At 34.9% G+C, this 22690-nt stretch overlaps 2 protein-coding genes and 1 non-coding gene across 5 annotated transcripts in view; 2 read left to right on the forward strand and 1 right to left on the reverse strand.

Annotated features, from left to right (window-relative positions):
- The window catches only part of LOC138708157 (host cell factor-like), a 208325-nt gene extending 188731 nt beyond the window's left edge, over positions 1-19594 (forward strand). For both annotated transcript variants that reach the window (XM_069838413.1, XM_069838414.1), the window contains 3 exons: positions 4505-4678; positions 14207-14411; positions 17753-19594. In XM_069838413.1, the coding sequence (XP_069694514.1) occupies positions 4505-4678; positions 14207-14411; positions 17753-17859 (486 nt within the window). In that variant the 3' untranslated portion in view covers positions 17860-19594. The remainder of the gene's footprint in view (positions 1-4504; positions 4679-14206; positions 14412-17752) is intronic.
- Positions 6956-12237, reverse strand: LOC138708161 (uncharacterized). 2 transcript variants are annotated; one of them, XR_011334609.1, is made up of 6 exons: positions 11670-12237; positions 10549-10705; positions 10198-10448; positions 9810-9935; positions 9391-9588; positions 6956-9150 (listed from the first exon to the last, which is right to left on the reverse strand). XR_011334609.1 is itself a non-coding variant. In XM_069838419.1 (6 exons), the coding sequence occupies exons 1-4, from the start codon at positions 11799-11801 to the stop codon at positions 9882-9884; spliced, it is 483 nt and encodes a 160-aa protein (XP_069694520.1). In that variant the 5' UTR covers positions 11802-12233; the 3' UTR covers positions 6956-9150; positions 9391-9588; positions 9810-9881. The 2 variants fall into 2 exon arrangements, 1 of the variants encoding a protein (XP_069694520.1); XM_069838419.1 differs by having other exon boundaries at positions 9810-9932; positions 10306-10448; positions 11670-12233.
- On the forward strand, positions 12378-12450 carry TRNAN-AUU (transfer RNA asparagine (anticodon AUU)). Its single transcript has one exon. It is a non-coding gene; the product is annotated as a tRNA-Asn (tRNA).
- Positions 19595-22690: the final 3096 nt, after the last annotated feature.

A 22690-nucleotide genomic window follows, 5' to 3' on the forward strand; every position in this document is an offset into this window, starting at 1 on the left:
GTGAGTTAAAAAAAATTTACAGTATGTTATAAAATCAGAAGGGAAACACAAAGTAACCTATAAACATATGTCATTCGTGAAAACATATTACAAGACAATTATTAATTCATTAACTTATTAAGAAAAAACAGTAATTGTAGGCCCCCCATACATATGCTTTTTATAGATTTTAAGCAGGCATTTGATAACATGAATCGATTTAAAATTCTGGAGGCTATGAGAGAATTTGGTATCCCTACCAAATTGGTAAATTTAACAAAAATAACCCTCTCCAAAACATATAATAAGGTAAAGATACAAACAAAACTATCTGATAAATTCTTAACAGTAAATGGGGTGAGGCAAGGAGACTCCTTATCTACAATTCTGTTTAATATCGGCCTTGAAAAAGTCATTAGGAACATTGATATAAATTTTAATGGTACCGTATTTAATAGGACCAGACAGTGCATGGCCTATGCGGATGATATTGTGGTCATGAGTAGATCTCTTGGAGTGCTAAATGAAATAGTAACCCAAATTCAAACAGAAGCAGAGCACATGGGGTTAAAAATTAATAAAGAGAAAACTAAATATATGAGAAACATAAGACCAAGTGGCGTTTGTAATAAAGATATTATAATAAATGGACAGAAATATGAGGAAGTAGATTCTTTTAAATATCTAGGAGTTCTAATTACCCAAGAAAACACTGCAGATGCGGATATGAGGCAAAAAATTGCTGGGGGAAATAGATGCCTGAGAGCCGTTAACAAAACTTTGAGAACAAGATGCATAAGTAAAAAAGCAAAACTTACATTATATAAAACAGTTGTAAGACCAATTGTGCTTTATGGCAGTGAAACTTGGACTGTGTCGAAGAAAATGGAACAACAACTGATGACATGGGAAAGGAAAATTCTAAGGAAAATCTATGGTCCTAAATATGAGAATGGGCACTGGAGAATTAGATATAATACAGAACTGAAAACTCAATATAAATCTCCAGATATTGTTGCTGAAATCAAAGCCCGTATGTTGGAATGGTTAGGACATGTAATCAGGATGAATGATCAGAGAATACCAAAAAAGATTCTAAACACAAAACCAGAAGGCAGGCGCAATATTGGCAGACAGAAACTAAGATGGTTGGATGGAGTGGAGGAAGATTTAAGGACTCTAGGCGTGAGAAGATGGAGGCAGAAGGCTCTGGTTGGACAGGAATGGACCAAGATCCTAAGGGAGGCCAAGGCTAGACTACAAGGGCCGTAGTGCCAAAGAAGAAGAAGAAGAAGAAGTAATTGTAGACCATAACTAGAGATGGTAGAGTTTTGTAGTCACGATAAATGCAAAATGTGTTCAAATGGTGTCAAAATAAGTAAGTTTATGTTTAAAGCATGTTAAGTGTATTACTGTAGCTGTTTAATCCACGATAAAATGCGAAATGGAGTACAAAATGCGAAGTGTACGTGTTTCTGTGAAATAAGGGCGAAATTACATTTTATGAGACATTTTTGTATTTTTGTAAAATGAAAAAAGAATATCTGAAGCCTTTCTGCCACATAAAGGTTCTTACATTTTTTCAAATAATTAGTACAGGAATGGTACCTAACTGATATACCAACTTCGTTGTTATCTATACTGTTATTTCGAGTTTTCAACTATCTGTCAAGTGCTAGAATATTGGCTGCCTGTGTTATCTCTTTAGGGTTAGTGTTCATTGACAAACAAGTTGTATATGAAGAGTTCGCGGGAAAAACGATGAATGTCACATTTCTGTTAAGAATTAGATAATGATCTAATTGAGTCTGTAACTGCAAGATGTAGTGCTGTTTCTATAGAAAATAAAGGCAAGGATTACTGTATTGGTGGTGATAATTCTCCTTTTTACCATTTTTCATAAGAACAACATTAAATTTCGCAGTGATCTATTGAATTAGATAATGACATCAACCTTAAGAAAACTGTGACATTCATAGTTTTTCCCGCGAACTCTCCATATGGTAACAGGTGATTGTACTTGAGTAATAAGGTGGGTGGAAATGACACCATATCTCATGGCATGTTTCTTAGTGTCTACAATTTCACATTGGAAAATCTAGAAATGGACTTGTGACCACATTGATGATATTGAATTTCTACTGTCAGACTTTCCATAAATAATTTTTCCATCCTAAAATGCCAAATTTGAAAATTAAAAGTTCTCTAAAATGCTAAATTTAATACGTGGTACAGTCATTAAGTTCTAAGACTTGGCGCCTGGAGGGTAGGCTCCCTCAAGAATCTGGATGTATCACAAGATGCCGCATAACACGGCGTACATTTAAACAGAACCACATCCTCCCTCAAAATAGTCTCCGTTGGCCGTTATGCACGTTTGCCAACGTTGGTATAGCTGCTGGAAGCACCGTTGAAAGATGTTGGCAGGAAGGTCCCGTATGGCTTCTCTTGTGGCAGTCATGACCTCTTCGGAAAATGAAATCTACGCCCACGTAGGGTTGCTTTCATGCGAGGAAAGAGAAAAAAATCGCATGGTGCGAGATCAGGTGAGTACGGAGGGTGTGGAAGAACTGTCACCTATTGTCTTGCAAGTTCCTCTTGGACAAGGACAGAGAGATGTGCAGGGGCTTTGTCATGTAGGAACAGCCAATTCTTTGTACGCCATAGCTCAGGTCGCTTACGGCGAATTGAATCTCGTAAACGGCCAAGGATCTCTTTGTAGCGGGTTTTGTTCACAGTTGCACCTTCTGGGATGAATTCCATGTGAACAATTCCATTTGAATAAAAAAAACAGTTCAAGCATTACCTTGCCTTTTGACCTGTCTTGTCGCGGTTTTTTCTGTCGTGGTGATAATGGCGTTTTCCAGGTGGCGGATTGTCGTTTCAGTTGTGGATCGTAAAGGAAACACCAAGTTTCGTCTCCAGTTATTATCCGGTTGAGAAACGTCGGATCATCGTCAGCACTACTGATGAGGTCACCACAAATCGTCATGCGATCATCACGTTGGTCTTGCGACAGGATTCGTGGCACACTGTGCTGGGTAACACGAGACATGTTCAGGTCATCAGACAGAATTTTGTAGCAAGTACCATGGCTGACCCCTACTGTTGCTGCGATATCGTCTACCGATTGGGAGCGGTTAGCACGCACCAACGTTGCAACTTCTTGGATCTTGCGTTCAGTTCGAATTGTTTGTGGCCGACCAGTACGCACATCATCTTCCAAACTGTCTCTTCCTTGCAAAGAACGTCGATGCCACCTAAACACAACACTGCGACTCACTGCGTCCTCACCATAAACTTGCTGCATCATTTGAAACGTTTCGGCAGCAGTTTTGCCTAATTTCTGGCAGAACTTGGTGTTTGCCCGTTGCTCAAACTGTGACATCTCGGTTTCCGACGTGCGCATTCAAATCACCGTCATAACAAAGACCGTAGTTCTGCTTACAGTGCATGCACTCAACTGTCTCTTGTTGGGTCGAGAGACTAACTGACAAGGTATCATACCATGGCGCCACCTATGCGCTGTAGTGTACCACAACGCCACTATGCGCTCAGTATTAGAACTTAATGACTGTACCACGTATTTAAAGTCCTAAATTTGTAATTTAAATTGCTAAAATCTACCGTCTCTAACCATGACATACACCAGCATCTAAGGGAAGAGTTATAATGGATGTTTAGGAATAGGTTGAAGGTCACCTCTACTGGCCAGCATTCAGCCCCTCAACAGGTATAAGAAATGCAGCTTTTTATAGCATAAAATTGTTTAACTTACAGCCTATGGAGTTATGGTGATGTTTTGTTCAATATACGAGGCATTTTTTTTTTTCACTCTTAAAAATATTAGGGCGGAGGCTCTTATTTGTGAGTAAATACAGTATTTAAATTTTTGGCACATTAGAAAGAGACACAGTGGTGGCAATAAAAGTAACGTTTGCAGAGTTAATCACCTTGATGATGATTGTTATTGTTACTAATCTGCTAATTTTCCATTGACAGAGCAGATATTGGACTTGTTTTCTCGTTGCCATTTTTCCATCCATTATCTATCTATTATTTCTGCTGTGTTCAGTTGTTTCTGTATGGAAACTCTTAAAATTTGCTGCAAGGAAACAGAACATTTAATCTTCATCTTACGATGTTTGGTGACGTATACACGTCCGTTGATGTGACATATTAATGAATTTAAATACTATTATAGTCACAATCATGCCATGGTATGAAAGAAAAATTTCACAACCTCGAGCGGGAATCGAACCTGCGATTTCCTGTTCTCTGGTCAGGCGCTCTACCACTGAGCTATCGAGTTCATCTCTCGCCAAAATTCAGAACATTTAAACATACTGACAGCTATATGTTAATATTGTCATAATCATGCCTGACAATAATGTGAAGCAATATTTGAATACCGATGATCATCTGAGTTAAGCTGTGCCACATTACTATAATTTTTTTGTAAATGTACAAAAAATTTTCATTCTACTGTATATTTTGTTATATTTAGTTGTATATTTTCTAACAGGTTTCTGCTTTTAAAACCTGTCTACCTGGATACCCAGGTGCTCCTTCTGCTATTAAGATATCGAAGTCTATAGAAGGAGCACATTTGTCATGGGAGCCACCACCAAGTACAACAGGAGAGATAATTGAATATTCTGTCTATCTGGCAGTGCGCAGTGCTACTTCCCAAGCACAGGTACGCTTCTCTTCAGAGAGATATGTGTTGTTACATCTCAGTCCATTTGGTTAAATTCGTTTTAATTTAAAATGAAGCTTCTGTTATTGTCATAAAGAGGGCTCATACATCTAACCTGAGCCATAAGCATGCATTTATATTAATTAACTGTATATATGATCTGAAAAATTTTGCACTCCAATAGAACATTCCATGGGCTTTCTTTTGGTATATGGATTATTATTATTATTATTATTATTATTATTATTATTATTATTATTATTATTTAATACTGCTTGTGAATAAAAAGGAAATAAACTTACAAATTTTTTCACCTGGAATTTTTGAGAGATCATATGTGACTCCCAGCAAAATATGAGAGATATATAACTGTCTTTATTTCTGCTGGATTTGTTGGTGAAGCGTCACATTTCTGACTGAATCGTCCTTTAATTGAACGAATATAGATACTGTATTCGTGGAATTCACAACAGCATCTATAATGAATAATTTTGAGGGAAAAATTGTTCCGGGGCCAGGCATCGAACCCGGGACCTTTGGTTTAACGTACCAACGCTCTACCAACTGAGCTACCCGGGAACTCTACCAGGCACCGATCCAATTTTTCCCTCTATATCCACAGACCTCAAAGTGGGCTGACAACCGTCAAGCAACCAAAGTTGAGTGCACACTAACTCTGTGTGACTTAAATTGTGGCTTTCTGTTAACGAACAGTGACGTGTATTATGCAAATCAAGTTTTCAGGTCTGTTTTGAGGTCTGTGGATATAGTGAGGATCACGTAAGTTCAGTTCCCAAACAGCAAATATTTCCGCCTTGTCAGTGTTGCCAACTGTTACCAGATATCACCACATGTAGTAAAATCACGATCCTATGTACTGAATGACTTCTTTACTCACCGTACTTTACCTTAATGTTGGAAGGTTATTCTAAATAGTTTCAATAATAATGAGAAATGTATTGCTATGTTCTATTCTTTTATTCCTTTACATTATTATTAGTATTAGCATTAATAGGTTACTAGACGTAAATATACAACAAAGTATAGTATATAATATTCAAGAATCAAATCTGTTCCAAGACCAATTAAATTATTGTCACTTCACTTCAAAGATTCCAGCGTACATATACTGTACTTTCTAAAGGTAGATAAATTAATAACCAATTGACTTTTGGTTGGAATTCGAATGAACTTCTGATTATCTTTTGAAATTAGTAAGGAAATGGATAATACAACTAGGCTAAAACTGAAATAATAATAAATCAACTTACAAAAATAATTTTGGTCCTTAAAAGCCATAAGTAATTTCACTTCTAGATACCTTTTTAAAGATTTCATTTGTTTGTAAATTGCTTAATAATGTTACACTTACACTTATTATTTCTGCAACTCCACGTCTGTCATTGAAAAAATGTATGATACATAACTGTGAAGTCTCTTTTTGGCTCTTGTGTCCTAAATTTAAATAAGAAAAAACAAATGATTCAAGGAATGTGAGCTGGTGAAAATTAAATACTCAATTAATAAAATAATTACTACCAAAAGAGTATTTTATTAATTCTATACAAAAGATGGATTACATAGAACAGATGGCCAGAAATCATAGATTTATACACAACATACAGCATGAAACGATCATCAAAAAATGCTTTTTGTACACAATAAGATCTTTCAAACGAAGTGAAATAGCCAATAAGTTCAATAAATATTATGCTAATAAGTAATAACTATAATTAATAATTATCTACAAGCTGTAAAAGGGAATAAAATAGTATATTGTTGAAATTAGGGGGTATGGTTTATTACGTGTATTTATAATTTTAATTACTTTTTCTACATTTAATTATATTTTAATTTCTATTAGATTAGTTGGTGGTGTGGGTGTTAGTTTTATCTGTGTACGTCAGACTATTAAGGAAAAACTGAAATAAATATTAAATCTACAATCTACTTTATATAACAATATTTAATCAAGAACTGAATATTACTATTAATTTAATAACATAAGACCCAAAATATCTCCAAGTCCAGACAATACACATGCTGATTTTCTTAAATATGTTGGCAAACAAGCAAACTCACTACTTTTATCTTGTAATCTCATCTAAAATACAATATCTGTCTGGAGAAAATCTATCATAACATCAATTTTGAAAAGCAATTATTCAACTAATATCTTTTCGAGTTATCGACAGATACCACTTACCAGTATGATAGCCAAAATTATGGAAGAAATGATTTCATTGATTGAATTGGTTCCTGGAATCTAGTAACTAACTTTCATCTTATTGAGTTCACTTTAGAAAATTACATTCAACAAATGGACAGATTTTAAATTTTAGTCAAGATATTAAAGATATTTTAAACAGAAAACAAAACACCTTAGCAATTTTAATTTATTTTCAAGGATCATATGGCTCTGTAAATATAAATCACTTAAGAAATTGCAAACTTAGGGTGTCCATGATAAAGTGTTACACTGGGTCAGTGACTTGATTATTTGATTCATTGTCACAAATATGTAAATAGAGACAGATTCATCTGGGCTTCCCACATTGTTGTTTTCAGGAATACATTTTCCAATATTAATGTCGATGGTCTAACTAAAGAAATAGATCTTATGATAATCTCATCATTTGCAGATAATATGGTTGTCTAGAACAAAAAATCACAGTCCACAAATATTAATAAACTGAGCCAAAATCCCAACAGACTTTTTGACTCTACTTGGAGAACTCAAACTTGCTCAATCAAGGGAAACTTTACTAATAAAACACAATCCCAAGTTATTTCAAAATGAATAGTATATAAGTTAACTTTAACAGATGATGTTAAGAAATGTGATACTTCTCCAGACATTTTAAAAATCATTAGAAACGATAAATGATCTGGTCAGTGAGTGACTACATACAGTATTTTTTATAGATGGATCCTGTTTACCAAGCCATAGATGTAGTGTTGTTGTAGTACAATACCAGTATATTCCCTTTTACAGGGAATTATATTCAAACACTTGTTTGCCCCATTTTAACCGTGACAACGCTTTTTAGTTTTTTAAACTTTCTGGTTATTGTATTGTGTTTGTGTTTAGTGAAAGATTTTAGATAAGGGCGCAAATAGCCATAGTAGCTGACGCGCCCTTTTTAAACGCCACTAACTAACTAACTAACTAACTAACTAACTAACTAACTTCAAACACTGACTAATTTTGATAGTGAAAATTTAGATACACTTTTAAGCTTACAAAATCTCCAGTAACAACTTCATAAATCTGAGAAGGCTGTCATACTATCAGATTCAAAATCAGATATTCTTGCTGCAGTATTGGACGTAACAGCATGAAATCTCAATATTTTACAGTGTTTTAATATTTTAAGCAAAATGGTCGAATTACATCGACGACTGGTACTTCCGTGGATCCATGAACTTTATGGAGTGGGAGGTAATGAGGTAGTTGAAAGGTAGCAAAATTACTGTAAGGTTATCTATACCTGCATCTTACCACACTGTTAAAAGAATAACAAGATCAGAACATGACAATATGGTAACAAAAATCGGAATGATTCTAAAGCAAATGAAAAAATTGCAATAGGCCATCCGGCATCCGCTCCACGATGGAGGAAAATCCTCAGAAGAAACCAACTAATCAGACCAAATGGGGGATCCAAACTACCCTCGAGTGCAGCTCTGAATTTGCAGGCCAACGAGTCTACCGACTAAGCTACATTGGTGGCTCCACTAAAAATATGAAGTACATGGCACTCAGATTATTAAATTGACAAACCTAAACAATTATTCATCAGTTAAGCTATAAAATATAATACATAGCAAGCAAGTTAATTCAATTTAAAAGTATAAACAATTCAATCAGTTGAAATATACAGAAATTGATAATAAATATCATGCAAATTACTTCACATTACAAGCATAAACAATTCATCACTTGTGGTATACAGCCTACTATTTAATTTATAGCACATACAATTCATCAGTTAAGCTATAGGCCTACAGTCTACTATTGAATTTACAGCATATATAATTCATCAATTAAGCGAAACAAAAATATAGTACAATACATAGTAAAAATAATACACCTAATTTAATAACTGAACTTCTATGAAAATCTACAGTGGCAGTACTCATATTATTACAGGCCATGACTGTCTCAAATATTTACAAAGAACTGATATTTCAGAATCTCCCCATGCCATTTCTAAAATCTCAATGAAGATATGGATCATTGTCTTGACTGTTTAACTTTACACAGCTTTCAATCATCTGGTTAAATATTGGAGTGCAAGATAACAAATGACATCAACTGCTGAACACTTGGTATCAATCAACCAACAACTTCATTAGATTAAAGGGGAAAAAAAAAACTGAAAGAATTAATTGTATAAGACAAGGCCGCTTCAGAACAGTAATTGGCAAGGCTCTGTTGTTTTAGGATTCTTATGTAGATTCAATTTCACCTGAAAGAAAAAAGTAGCATCTATAAGTATGCCTAATTATGAGAAATAAGAGAAACGGTTGCAATAGTAGTAGTAGTAATGATAATAATAATAATAATAATAATAATAATAATAATAATAATAATAATAATAACTGCAAAGTATGGAAATTAATATTGAAATATAATATCAAAAGGTGATTTCACACCATCAACTCTTATCATTTAGTGCAACAAATCTATTATATTCAGTTGCAATCACCAGTAGCTGTTCTTTCCTCCATTTTGTTGTTGGCTGATTTTTCACAAGTCTGCTATGATATGCAGCACTATCCATGACAATAACGCATTGCCCTAATGTTCTCAGGTCAACAACTGTGTTTGCACCCACTTCTCAACTACAGGGCACTATGGTAGTCCTGACTTTTCTTTCAATTGCATGAAAAAATTAAATCAGCACCTGCAATAAAAATTATACCTGGGCATATAATTACGTCACATGAATTCACAGCATTTAAATAAAGAAAATAAAACATAACATAACATAACATGACATGAGATCCTCTTTGGTGAAAGGCTTTCCCACGTTTTTATTTAGTCACCAATTTTTATATTTTTGTACCCTGATTTAAAAAATTACTCTTGCCAAATTTATGTAAAATATAAATCAATATAACTTACCGAGTATAAATCCACCTTTCGTTCCGGCATCTAATCTTCCACCCTCATTTGTTGGTCTATGAATAACACCATTCATGTCACTGGAAACTTCACCTGGTTTATTTCATGAATAAGTGGGTGATCCTACTTAAAAAAACAGAGAGAGAAAAGCAATTCACATTGACACTCTAAGAGACACAAAAATTTTAAAGACAGGAAAACCGTTCAAGAATTTTATAACTAACCTCTAGTTATAATATGAAACTATTAATTGCAAAACATGTTGTTCCCACCTGAATTCATTACTAGTAGCCTATATTAATTGCAATTTCATATTCCACATAAGTGTTAACCTATTTGTTAGTAAAAAATTCAATCACTCAATGTCTCACAATACATTGAAATTTACCATTCATAAAAATCCAAGTCTCATCCAAGAATACTACCGGTTTAGGGTTGTAACGCTCCACATTTCTTATATATTCTCTTAAAAACGAATAACATCACTTTCTCGTACATGTGTATAAGGATCCCCTTTGCTCCATAGAAATTTCATCTCTTTCAAAATTTTTTTCACCGATGATAAGGATACTCTAAATAAATATGTTTCATAATCATCATTCATATGTTCCAGAACTTTTGCTGCTGTTAGTACTTCCCCTGTAACAGTAAATGAAAATTATGCCATATTTTTATACATATGACTAATATCAGAATTACATTGCATAAATCAACACAATAATTCCTGTAACTTCCCTACCTTTATGTAACTTGTCATAAATAAATCTCGCAATTGCATCTTTCGTAAAATCATCAGCATCAGTCACTGGATGTTTACGTAGTCTATGTTTTCCTGGTGTCACAAGTGGGGTCCCCTTCTGTGAATTTATCACATTCGTGGCTGTAGTAAAGCCAAGCTGTAATAACAAACAATAACATAACACTTCTAAAAATTGTTATATCATAAAATTCATGCATGATACCATCATTTGCAGCTATATGAATAGAAAATGATCAACATGTTAGGTTGGGTCTACGATAGGTTTAAGTAGGCTAATATTTAGGTAATTCTCCAGAAAAGCTACATCAAAGAAGGCATAATTTTATTTTGTTTAATTGATTTCTGTGATATTTACATAGTGATGAACACGTGGTTTTAGTGCACAGCCACAAATACATTCAGCACAAAAATCCTTTGACACTTACCTGTATATTCTAATGCATTGTTGTAGTCCCTCCCTCAAACTTGTTACTAATTACCAATATAACATGCGAGAGGTCCAGGACGAAGAGAAATGGTTAGTTTCCCAGTAGTGCGTCCTCGTCCTCTCGAGTGTTATATCTTAACAAGTACTTTGGGTGGGGTAGCTTTTCTGAAGAAACACCATATTTAATATTACTTAGACCAGTCATGAATAAATTATTCAGCCAGAGTCAACGTTCCTATGCTTTATAGAGTATGTTATATAGTTATTATATAAAACTGAATTATTTTTAAGCACCATAACAGGCCAACATTCATGTAATATTTGCTGCAATATCAAGTTAATAATTACAATATGACTTGTATTTTCTTCGGCCGATGTGGCATGTAAATTGTGATCTGAACGGTTAATTTAATACTAAAAGAGAAAACTGGAAATTTACTTTCGTGCTGTTTGATTATTTGTTCGTCTAATTTGTAAATGTATTTAAGCTATCACCTACTGCAGTATTACAGTATCTTAAATGTATTTAGTTTGGCAATATGAAAATCACTGACTTGATTAAACATCTAGGCCTAACTTAAAAATTTGTTTTGTTTGACCACAATCATGAAATTATTAGTGCAAACTCCTAAAACTGAATACCACTTTGAAATGTATGCTTAAGAATACTTACTCCTAATAATTTTCCTATTCTGGTTGTAATTGCTGTCTCCGTTAGCATAATTCCTTCTTCATTATCTTCTTTCTTCAACTCATTATACACGTGAACTACAGATTTCTGAAGCGTACTCTGAATGCCACACATTTTCTTCCTTGGAGGAGTCACTGCAACATTATTTCATTTTTTTGACATAGTAATAAAAATCTAAACACGAAAGAAATTCATTAAAATTTGAAATAATATTTCTATCCATTACCCACGTGCATTATCACGCCCAAGTATATTATATTTATTCGTACTTATCTGACTATTCTTGAATTATAACCACAACGCAACACATAAAATAACTATTATGTATTAATATTAATACTAATATTAATTAATTATTAATAAGTTCGAATTTCACTATCTTCCAGTAACCGGCTGAGAAATCTAGTACAATTTTAATTTCATGGAACTCCAGTACCGGCAAATATTGTCGATATTTGCCTCAGCTGCCAACATACCAGTTACAAAATCACTACCATTTATAGTATTTGTCAGTATCGAAATTCGAAACGAAGTTGGCAAAAGAAAATTCAACCTTCAAACTAGAAAATCACCATAATCCACTAGCATTTGTAGTAATGGGGGAAAAATGGTTAGGTTTCACCCTTAGGGTATCAAGTTACCTGGTCTTCTCTATATAGAGGGAAAAATTGGATCGGTGTCTGGTAGAGTTCCCGGGTAGCTCAGTTGGTAGAGCGTTGGTACATTAAACCAAAGGTCCCGGGTTCGATGCCCGGCCCCGGAACAATTTTTCCCTCAAAATTATTCAAATCAACTTTACAGGGAGTTATACCTGAAAACTTGATTTGCAGCATCTATAATGTCATCATCAATGAGGCAAAACCAAATTTTCAATGGTAATTTGACCTCACGAGCTTTTCCTTTGGTGCCAGGTAGATGAGTGACCATATTACAGGCTCTTGTTCTCGTGTTTCGAGGAGGTTAATTTTTTGCTAGACAGTACCATCCTTACCTATGTTTTTTTAGTGGGTTATTTTACGATGCTTTATCAACATCTTAGGTTATTTAGCATCTGAATGAGATGAAGGTGATAATCCCAGTGAAATGAATCCAGGGTCCAGCACCGATAGTTACCCAACATTTGCTCATATTGGGTTGAGGGAAAACCCCAGAAAAAACCTCAACCATATAACTTGCCCCTACCAGGAATCGAACCCGGGCCACCTGGTTTCGCGGCCAGATGTGCTAACCATTACTCCACAGGTGTGGACTTACCTATGTTACTGTATATACAGTAGAATCATCTTCATCTTCATAAATCACCATCATCGACATCAATTTGAATACTTTATTGTTCAGACATACTATTGTGGTCATTATCTGATAAATGTTCATTGTCGCTATCATGTTCACCTTCATTATACTCTTTTTCATAGTCTTCATCAAGCCAATTATTAATTTGCCAAGTTTGTGGGCCTTGTTTTGCAGTTGAGTTGGATATGGGTGTAAATACAGCCCCCTAATCTGTTATACCCTTACGGTTTTAAAGTAAAATTTGACTTTACCTGAATACACTCATGAAGTACAAATTCACCTCAGTCTGAAAAACTACGCTCATGCCTGAGAAAATAAAATTAAACTAAACCAATAATATGCCACAACAATGTACCGTATTTGTTTGAGAGGTACTACAAATATGAAAATAATACAAGAATTTAGTCATTGTGGAAAATGCTTTTGAATATTGTTGGGGTAAAATTTATCTCAACGCATGTGCTGAAAGGTTAAATAAGGGCATTCCATTGAATAAATTATATAAATATCTTTATGCTCGATCATGCCGAAATGTAGTAATTATACACCTGGTAGCAGTCCTTTAATGCATGTCATTAAAGTACACCTATTCATTAAAGTTCAGGTTTTCGATTATTCTCGGATATGCAATCGAAAGACAACGAGGGAAACGTCACTGAGGCTGGAAATCCAATAATGTCGCAGAAGGTTATGTTCTTTTACTATAATAATTAGCGTTAATTGTAAATAATATTCAAATAAATTCAATTTGTCATCTCGTTTTTCAATTCTAAATCAATTTCCAGGTTATATCAAAATTAGTTCATGTTATTCTCTAAATTATATCAAGGTCGGTGACATTATTGTTCCTCGGAAAAAATCAATACTTTCGCGTCTGCGCACATCTCACAATTTACGAGCTTGCACAAGGTCACGTCTGCTCTTCAGTGAGATGCGAATAAAATGAATACTTCTGAATAATTTCAAGTTAGAAATATGGTCGAGCATAAAAAGTCGTATGAAACTTGCCTATAATGGTAATTAAGATGCTCGTATGAAAATTATGAAACTCGCTTGCGCTCGTTTCATAAACAATCATACTCGCGTCTTAATTACTATCATTATAGGCTCGTTGCATAATGTACTATTATGATATGACTAACAGTTCCACAATGTTCTGAGAATGTTATTGTGGAGAGAATTGCAGGTATGATATTGCATTTATAAACATTTTTCTATGTTGTTAGGGTGATACAAAGACTGTGTCAACCACTCCAACCCAGTTAGCATTTGTACGTGTATATTGTGGCCCAACAAACCAGTGCACTGTGCCAAACGCATCACTTTCAGCAGCTCACATCGACATAACGACTAAACCAGCCATTATCTTCAGAATTGCTGCTCGAAATGAAAAGGGATATGGTCCTGCCACTCAAGTCAGGTGGCTGCAGGGTAAGTGAAGTAAACTTGTAAATGTCTAAGAATTGGATAATAGAGTAATTATGTCTTCAGATTTCTGCTCAACAAACTCGAGGAAACTGCTATGGAACATCATTTTTAAAGATACATTACCTTAAAAACTTCCGTAAAAATATCTTGTGAGATTGATTGATTGATTGAGTGATTGATTTTTTATTAAGCCGTAGGAATGACAAGCATTCATGGCATCGTCAGTATACAGAAAATTGACAATACATAATATAATACATCTAGTGCTAAATATGCTAGGATACAGAATTACATATGTTTTAATTTATACGCTGAAGGTGAGAACATTTTCGGCGACACAAGCTTAATACTAATTTACATGTAAAAGTCAATCTTAATTGTACCAATTTCAGAATACACTAATTCAGATATACTAATATTTTTCTTTCAAGCTAGAGCCATGTGACACTGTACCTGACATAAAACGGTCAAAAGTAGTATCTGGAGGAGAATGTTAAATACCAGAGCTTTAAATGTAGATAATCATTTGTGCAAAGTGGCAAGTGTTTTAATAAAATATTTTTTACCTCTTTTTTTAATTTTCGCATGTTAAGGTCTTTAATATTTTGTGGGAGTTTATTATAAAGATTGCTGCCTCTATGTGATAAACTGTTAATACATCTGGTAAGTCTGTGGTAATTCAAATGTATGTTCCTGGATGTTCTGGTACTATACTCATGATAAAAAGAATTTGTTTTAAAAGAGTCTATATTTTGATGAATGTAGCACACTACCTCTAGTATATATATATATATATATGCAGGGCACAGGTAGAATTTTTAGTTCTCTAAAAATGCTTATACTTTCAGATCGGATAGGGACTTGCTTTATAATTTTAATTATTCTTTTCTGCAATTGGAGTACCTGTATCTATTTTGGTGAAGACTCCCAAGTAATAATGCCATACGATATTATTGAATGAACGTAGCCAAAGGAGACTGATTTTAAAAGTTCCATGGGTGAGATGTTTCACGTTTTAACAGTAACATCTCAGAATAAGTGACACATTTTTAATGTAGGGTAACCATTGTGTAAATTGAGACAACTATAGCAACTAAAGATTCAAAACTGTTATTTTAACCACACATTTTTATTATCAGAGATATGTACCCAGAATTAACCATTATAATTCTGTAGCATTTGAGACCATGCCACTGGTAGAGAATTTGAAATTGTGTGTGTGGCCATGTGCATGTGCACTCATGGAAAGAAAAACTGGCCGACTGAGAAACATCTTCATAGCAGCCAAGCTGTACAGCTGTACAGGTTGTGTGATTTAAGCCGTTCATTTTTTTAGGCAGCCCAAATATCAGTCCAAACATGTGTCAGGTGTTTAATGGGTTTGTGAGTGGTATCAGGGGTGTTCATAACATCTGCTAACATTGCCACATGAATGTTACGAATTTTAGTTTTTGTGTGATAATGTTATGTTTAACACCAGAACCACTGGAACTGGTTATATACCTGCAACTGTGGATACGGTCATTTTGACAGTCAAGTACCCACCATTACTTACTTACTTACTTACTTACTGGCTTTTAAGGAACCCGGAGGTTCATTGCCGCCCTCACATAAGCCCGCCATCGGTCTCTATCCTGAGATAGATTAATCCATTCTCTATCATCATAACCCACCTCTCTCAAATCCATTTTAATATTATCTTCCCAGCTACGTCTCGGCCTTTCTAAAGGTCTTTTTCCCTCCGCCTCCCAACTAACACTCTATATGCATTTCTGGATTCGCCCATACATGCTACATGCCCTGCCCATCTCAAACGTCTGGATTTAATGTTCCTACTTATGTCAGGTAAAGAATACAATGCGTCCAGTTCTGTGTTGTGCAACTTTCTCCATTCTCCTGTAACTTCATCCCTCTTAGCCCCAAATATTTTCCTAAGTACCTTATTCTCAAACACCCTTAACCTATGTTCCTCTCTCAAAGTGAGAGTCCAAGTTTCACAACCATAAAGAACAACCGGTAATATAACTGTTTTATAATTCTAACTTACAGATTTTTTGACAGCAGACTGGATGATAAAAGCTTCTCAACAGAATAATAACAGGCATTTCCCATATTTATCCTGTGTTTAATTTCCTCCTGAGTATAATTTATATTTGTTACTGTTGCTCCAAGGTATTTGAACTTCTCCACCTCTTCAAAAGATAAATTTCCAAATTTTATATTTCCATTTCGTACAATATTCTCGTCATGAGACATAATCATATACTTTGTCTTTTCGGGATTTACTTCCAAACCTATCTCTTTACTTGCTTCCAGTAAAATTCCCGTGTTTCCCTAATCGTTTGTGGATTTTCTCCTAACATATTCACGTCATCCCCATAGACAAGCAGCTGATGTTACCCGTTCAATTCCAAACCCTCTCTGTTATCTTGGAATTTCCTAGAGCAAAGTTAAAAAGTAAAGGTGATAGTGCATCTCCTTGCTTTAGCCCACAGTGAATTGGAAACACATATGACAGAAACTGACATATACCAACTCTGCTGTACATTTCACTGAGACACATTTTAATTAATTGAACTAGTTTCTTGGGAATACCAAATTGAACAAGAATATCATATAAAACTTCTCTCTTAACCGAGTCATATGCCAAGTACCCACCATTATTCAAAAAAAAAAAATATATATATATATAATTAATAAATAATTGTGAAAATTGTCTCAGGATTGCAACAATAGTGAATGTAATAACAATATGATTTTAAAACATGGGAGTTTTGTATCGTGGTACTTACCACACAATACTGTGCATGCATGATGTGAGAAACATGAGGAAACAAATTTCCATATCAATGAGCGAAAAACAAAAATGCCTGATACTCTATATCAGTGAGCAAAATGGATCTTGTTATTTGTTAAGTTTGAAAGTTTCAAAACATTGGAATGTCAATATCTTCATAATGTCAATATCTTCATATGTATGGTGTTAGAAAAGCTCTGAAATATACGATTCAGTAATGCTGTGATATTGAATATTGAAGAAACAGAGTCTGATAATCAGAGATGTACTTGCAATGGAAATTGATGCTACTGCTGTTATTATAGCAAGCCACATTTGATTATTTCGTGTGGATTTTGAGAAGAACATTACATGGATGAAGATAGTTTATTTAGAAAATATCGAAGGGTGAATAGAAAATGTATTCATGTTACAAGAGTATTTTTTATCCATACTCAGACAGGTCACTTTTTTGATCCACCAATAAAGTGACTGCATTGCTATCGTACTTCATTTAACGCAGCTTAAATTGATTTATTCAAAGTAACCGAAAATGTTATCTTTACAGATCCTTCAACACAAGTCAAAATGCCTGCAGGCATGAAACGCCCAGGAGCAGACGGGAAACCAATGTCGCCGGTAAAGAGGATGAAGAATGAAGATTCTCTGGCATGAACTGCAAAATAAATACTCTGTCTGGTACCATTGAAGTGTCGATTATATTTTTAAAAAGTTGATTTCTTCTTATTCACGGATAAGTGACTAAGGAATGTCTGAAAATTCCATTTCAATCTATATAAGTAATTTACAGTATCAAGTGAATTAAGTTACATTGTCTCGCATTTAATTATTCTAATGGCGTTCACCATAAACTTTCATAATGTGGAGAATCCATTTCTAGTATATTTAATATTGTACCACAGTCTAGTGTATACAGTCACGAAGCTTGAGTTGTGAGGGTGCTAGGAACAATAGACCATGCCGATACTATTTCGCATTGTCTGTAATGAGGCAATATTAGCAATGTTAGCATCTATCTATGGATGCATATTTACTACATACTGAGCTTCGTGACTATATATACTAGACTGTGATTGTACCATGTATATGAGCTTCTTCAGTATTCTGTTGTCACTTGATAAATATCTTCTGTCAAGATAAAACTTTGAACACACCATCAGAGAAAAGTGTATTTGTATGCGGAGTTTTCTCACAGACATTTTGATAACTGATCATTTCTTCCATTGTCTATGTATTTGTGTATCAAAAAAATAGTAAAGGTTAATACAATCAGTTCAACAGCTCTAATATTGCAAAGAAGTAAAGCTGTTCATACTCAATTGCTTAGCAGTCTTCACAAAATCTGGGAAAAGAATCTCTTTCCAGTGACATAATCAGTTTTCTTTCTGCCATGATATTCCACGTGATCATATTAATGTTCAGAAGAATTCGGCAAGAAATGACTGCTCTACTCCCATTGTAGAGATGATTTAAATTATGTTGAAGCAACAAACAGAATGATAAACCTACTGACGTATATGCAGTCGAACTGCGCCAGTATGATTCATTTGAGATTATAATTATTTTGACTTTTTTTTCTTTTCAGATTATAAGTGTAGACTGACTATTGCATGTTGAATATAGAAAATACTTAGCTTTAACTTCACTAACAGTGGTCCAAGTGTTTTCAGAGATGATGATTGTTATAGTGATGCAAGAGAGGAAGCAGATTCTAGAGAAGACAGATTAATTGTCCTAAATACCCTCAAAATTCTGCTGTACATTATCAACTGGGGTATGCTCAAGTTTTTTTTAGAATTGCATATAACAAAATAAACATTAACATTTTAATTTTATTCAGATTTATAACATTTAATCTAATTGCAAGGAACATCTCGTTCAACTTTGGGCACAGCAGTATTAGACATGGAAATCTTATATTTTGTGTCAGGTGTCGTCTTCCCTGTTCGTAGTAAATTATAAAAATCAATTATTTTGTTTGTACACGATTTGAGGAATGACAATGTAAATTAGGACAATAACTTCATTTACTGATAATGCATTCAAAACTGCTTCTACAAATTTAACCCTTGGTTATTTTGTGCTCCCAGATAATGTCTAATTTTTAAATCACATGAGTTTCACTGCATTTTATAAAAAATGATTTCCAAGAAATGTCATGAAATTAAAATTATTTCGATTTAGAGAGTGTAAGAGATTCTAATTCTTTGTTATGTCTGTTGCAGTTTACAGTTAGTTCTTTTAAGAATGAAACTTTATAATGTAAAGTCTCCATTTTGTTTGTATTACTTTCAGTTTTCATTTTGAAATGTCATTTGTAGTTTCAAATGTTTGTACACTCTTTCCTGAGAACTGTAATATCTATACAGAATACAAGTCTTTAAAGCTATTTATAACTTGTGTACTAATATGACGTGATAGTCTATAGATTCCTAAACTCCAACATGTCTCCCAAATGTATAGTGATCTCTACTGATAACTTAAGTACTCCATATTTTGATTCAGACATTTGTGTAATGGAGTTGTGGGTGAAGAAATTGTAACATTAACATTATTCAATTACAGCTATATACTAAGGTTGGATAAAAAGTAATGGCAACAGTTCGATATTTCTGACATGGCTTTATTCACAGGGGTACAACATTTACGTACATTCTATATAGTCGCCCCCTTATTTATCACCTTTTGCCAAATGATTGGAAGGCATCGTACATCATCAGCGCGTCCATGTTTGTTGATGTTCCGTATTGACAGCCCTATAGTACGGATAAGTTCATCTCTGGTATTGTACCGGGAACCTAGCAGTGGTTCTTTCACTTTGGTGAAAAGATCGTAATCGCATGGACTCATTTCGGGTGAGAATCAAGAATCTCCCATTGCCAGCGGCGCAAGAGGTCCTTGACAGCAGCAGCGGTGTGACTCCTTGCATTATCATGAAGAATGATGGGATTCTGTATCACCAAGTGTCGTCGTTTTCTCCTGAGGGCTGGACGAAGGTGGTGCTGCAGGAACCTGCAGTAGTAGTCCGCATTTGCCGTCTGTCTTGGAGGTAGAGCGTGGTGCAATATTACCCCATCAATGTCATACACCACAATGAACATCGCCTTCACAGCACTTTGTGTAGGGCGCACTTTCTTCGGGCGAGAAGAACCTGGATGCTTCCATTCATTTGATTGACGTTTCAAGTTTGGTTGGTTCGTATGAGCAAGCCCAGGTTTCGTCCAAGAAAGTCATCATCTTTCCTTTGGTACTGGTCCAACAAGGCCTGTGCGACTGCATAGCGGTGCCATTGTTAAATCTCGGAAATTTCATGGGGTATCCAACGCCCTGTAATTTTGTGGTAGCCCAGAATGTCTTGCAAAATGTGGACCACAGTTTTGTGAACATATTCTGACTTCCGCTGCTAACTCACATGCAGTCCATCGGTGATCAGCATCCAACAGGGAAGCAAGGAGTTGAACTGTGTTGTCCTCCACGCTGGGTCGTCCTGTATGGAGGTTGTCCTGAACGGCATCCTTGCCTTCCCGGAACGCTTTAACCCATCGTGCCACTGTGCGATATGGCAATGCTGCATGGGCATACGCAGTCCCTGAAAACATTCTTGTGCACTACGATCTCGTGTCACTTCAATTTTGATCCGGGAAATTTGCTCTAGTTTTGTAAATGTGGTCTTAGGGCGCTCGCACTATCCCTATGAAAGTCAACGTTCTACACACTGCAGTAGATTGACAGAGTACAGTCGCCGCTGGCTGCACTAACTCATCTAATAATCCTTGTTCATGTCCACACAGCTGGCAGCTCTCGAGCGCACCATCGTCACGTGACAGCAGTGTTGCCTTAACTTTTTATCCAACCTCTGTAATTGCCATGATGAGATTTACACGAATTTTGTAAGGTTTTAATTTAAATTGTTTCGTACCTCTTATCACTGAAGACTGTAACACCCCTACCTGCTGAGCTACATAGTGGGATGATGTCGTAGAACTTCTCTCTCTCTAGTTGGTGGCCAATTTCATCAAACATCTCCTCAGTGAGAACATGCTTCACACATATTCGTTTCTTATCCAATACTGATCCATTTATACGAAATTTCTTCACTAAATTGTAAAGCATTCCTTTAGAAGGCTCTGGAAAATCAGGGAATGACTGACGGAAGTTTGTTACAACTGTTCTCCAAAATTTGTATTTCACAAAGTTGTCGTAAATAAACACCCGTTGTTCAAGACTATATTTCATAATGGACACACATGCTGCAAACAAAAGTTTGACACTTTCTTTGAATATCAGCATAATTTAGCCAGATATCAGACAGTGCTTAAATGGGTCCATATTTTGTTGTGAGCCTCTTTTTGTACACTTTCTTCTTCAGTATAGATCACAGATTTTCAATTTCGTTCATGTCCGGTCTTCTTGCAGGCCATGGGAGAACAGGCTATTGAATATCTTCTGCAGTAGTACCAACATAGCCAGACAAAATATACTTAACCATTGAAAAAATATACCGGAAGATGTAAACAATCATATTTACAACAATAGAGACTCTGTGAATTATACTGATACAGTAGAACATCTATTATCCGTGGTAATGAAGGGGGTGGGCTGAATGGTTAATTGAAAAAATCGGATAATCTGTACCATAAAAATGTTTCGTAAATTTAGTGAATAATGCTTACACTTTGGTAATTCCTTCTATGGCCTTTGTATTTAACACACTATCACAAGTTTACTAATTTAAATCTCATTGTCAACGACTGGTTTTTAAGGGGCAAGGAAACTCCTTATAATGGCTGCCTGTGGAAAGATATGAATAGTAGAGGTCTTGTGTTGTAAATTTACATACTTTATACACTCCAAACTCATATCCTGATGTGAAATGAGCCACAGTGTCTCTTTCCCCAAACCACTTAATTATTTACACTCTTTTTCCGATACTTAGCACAACAAGATTTCTTTTGACACCCATAGAAGACATTTCATATAGAAGTTATACAGTACGACAATTCGAACAGTAGACCATACTGTATAAGGAAAAAGGCTTGTAATAACATTCTCTAGAAAAAGAATAATATGCTAATAATTCATATATTTCTATAGCAAAAAGGCAGACGGATAATCCACCAATCGGTTAATATGGTGATGGATAATCGGAGTTCTACTGTAGTTGATATGACGAATTATGTATGTTTCCAAGAAAAACGTTTTAGTCTAATAATTTGTCCACGTCTGTAGGTCTACCACTACTTCGATGGAATAGCTTTCTGAGTCTTCCTAGAGAAGAGGTGGATGGGGTAGATACAGCTCCTGTTTTTCTAGAGAGTATTGCATCATATACCGATTTAGAAAATGTATTTTTTTTTAAACCAATCAGAATACTTAATATGAAATTTTTCTTTACTTCGATGAATCTGCTTCCACTGATAGCTAAAATTATCTACAAAATCTTTCAGAGCCCTTTCTAAATATTTTTCTACACCTCCAGAACATT

Source organism: Periplaneta americana, chromosome 10 (genome assembly GCF_040183065.1).
Source record: "Periplaneta americana isolate PAMFEO1 chromosome 10, P.americana_PAMFEO1_priV1, whole genome shotgun sequence".
NCBI lineage: Eukaryota > Metazoa > Arthropoda > Insecta > Blattodea > Blattidae > Periplaneta > Periplaneta americana.

Bases quoted from the DNA above. Each gene is read 5' to 3' on its own strand.
- LOC138708161 (XM_069838419.1), bottom strand. From the start codon at position 11,801: ATGTGTGGCATTCAGAGTACGCTTCAGAAATCTGTAGTTCACGTGTAT. The intron at 10,706-11,669 runs GTAAGTATTCTT...TTGTTATTACAG, and splicing joins GAATAGGAAAATTATTAGGA to CTTGGCTTTACTACAGCCAC. The intron at 9,933-10,305 runs GTACGAGAAAGT...TTTTTTAAGTAG, and splicing joins AAGGGGATCCTTATACACAT to GATCACCCACTTATTCATGA.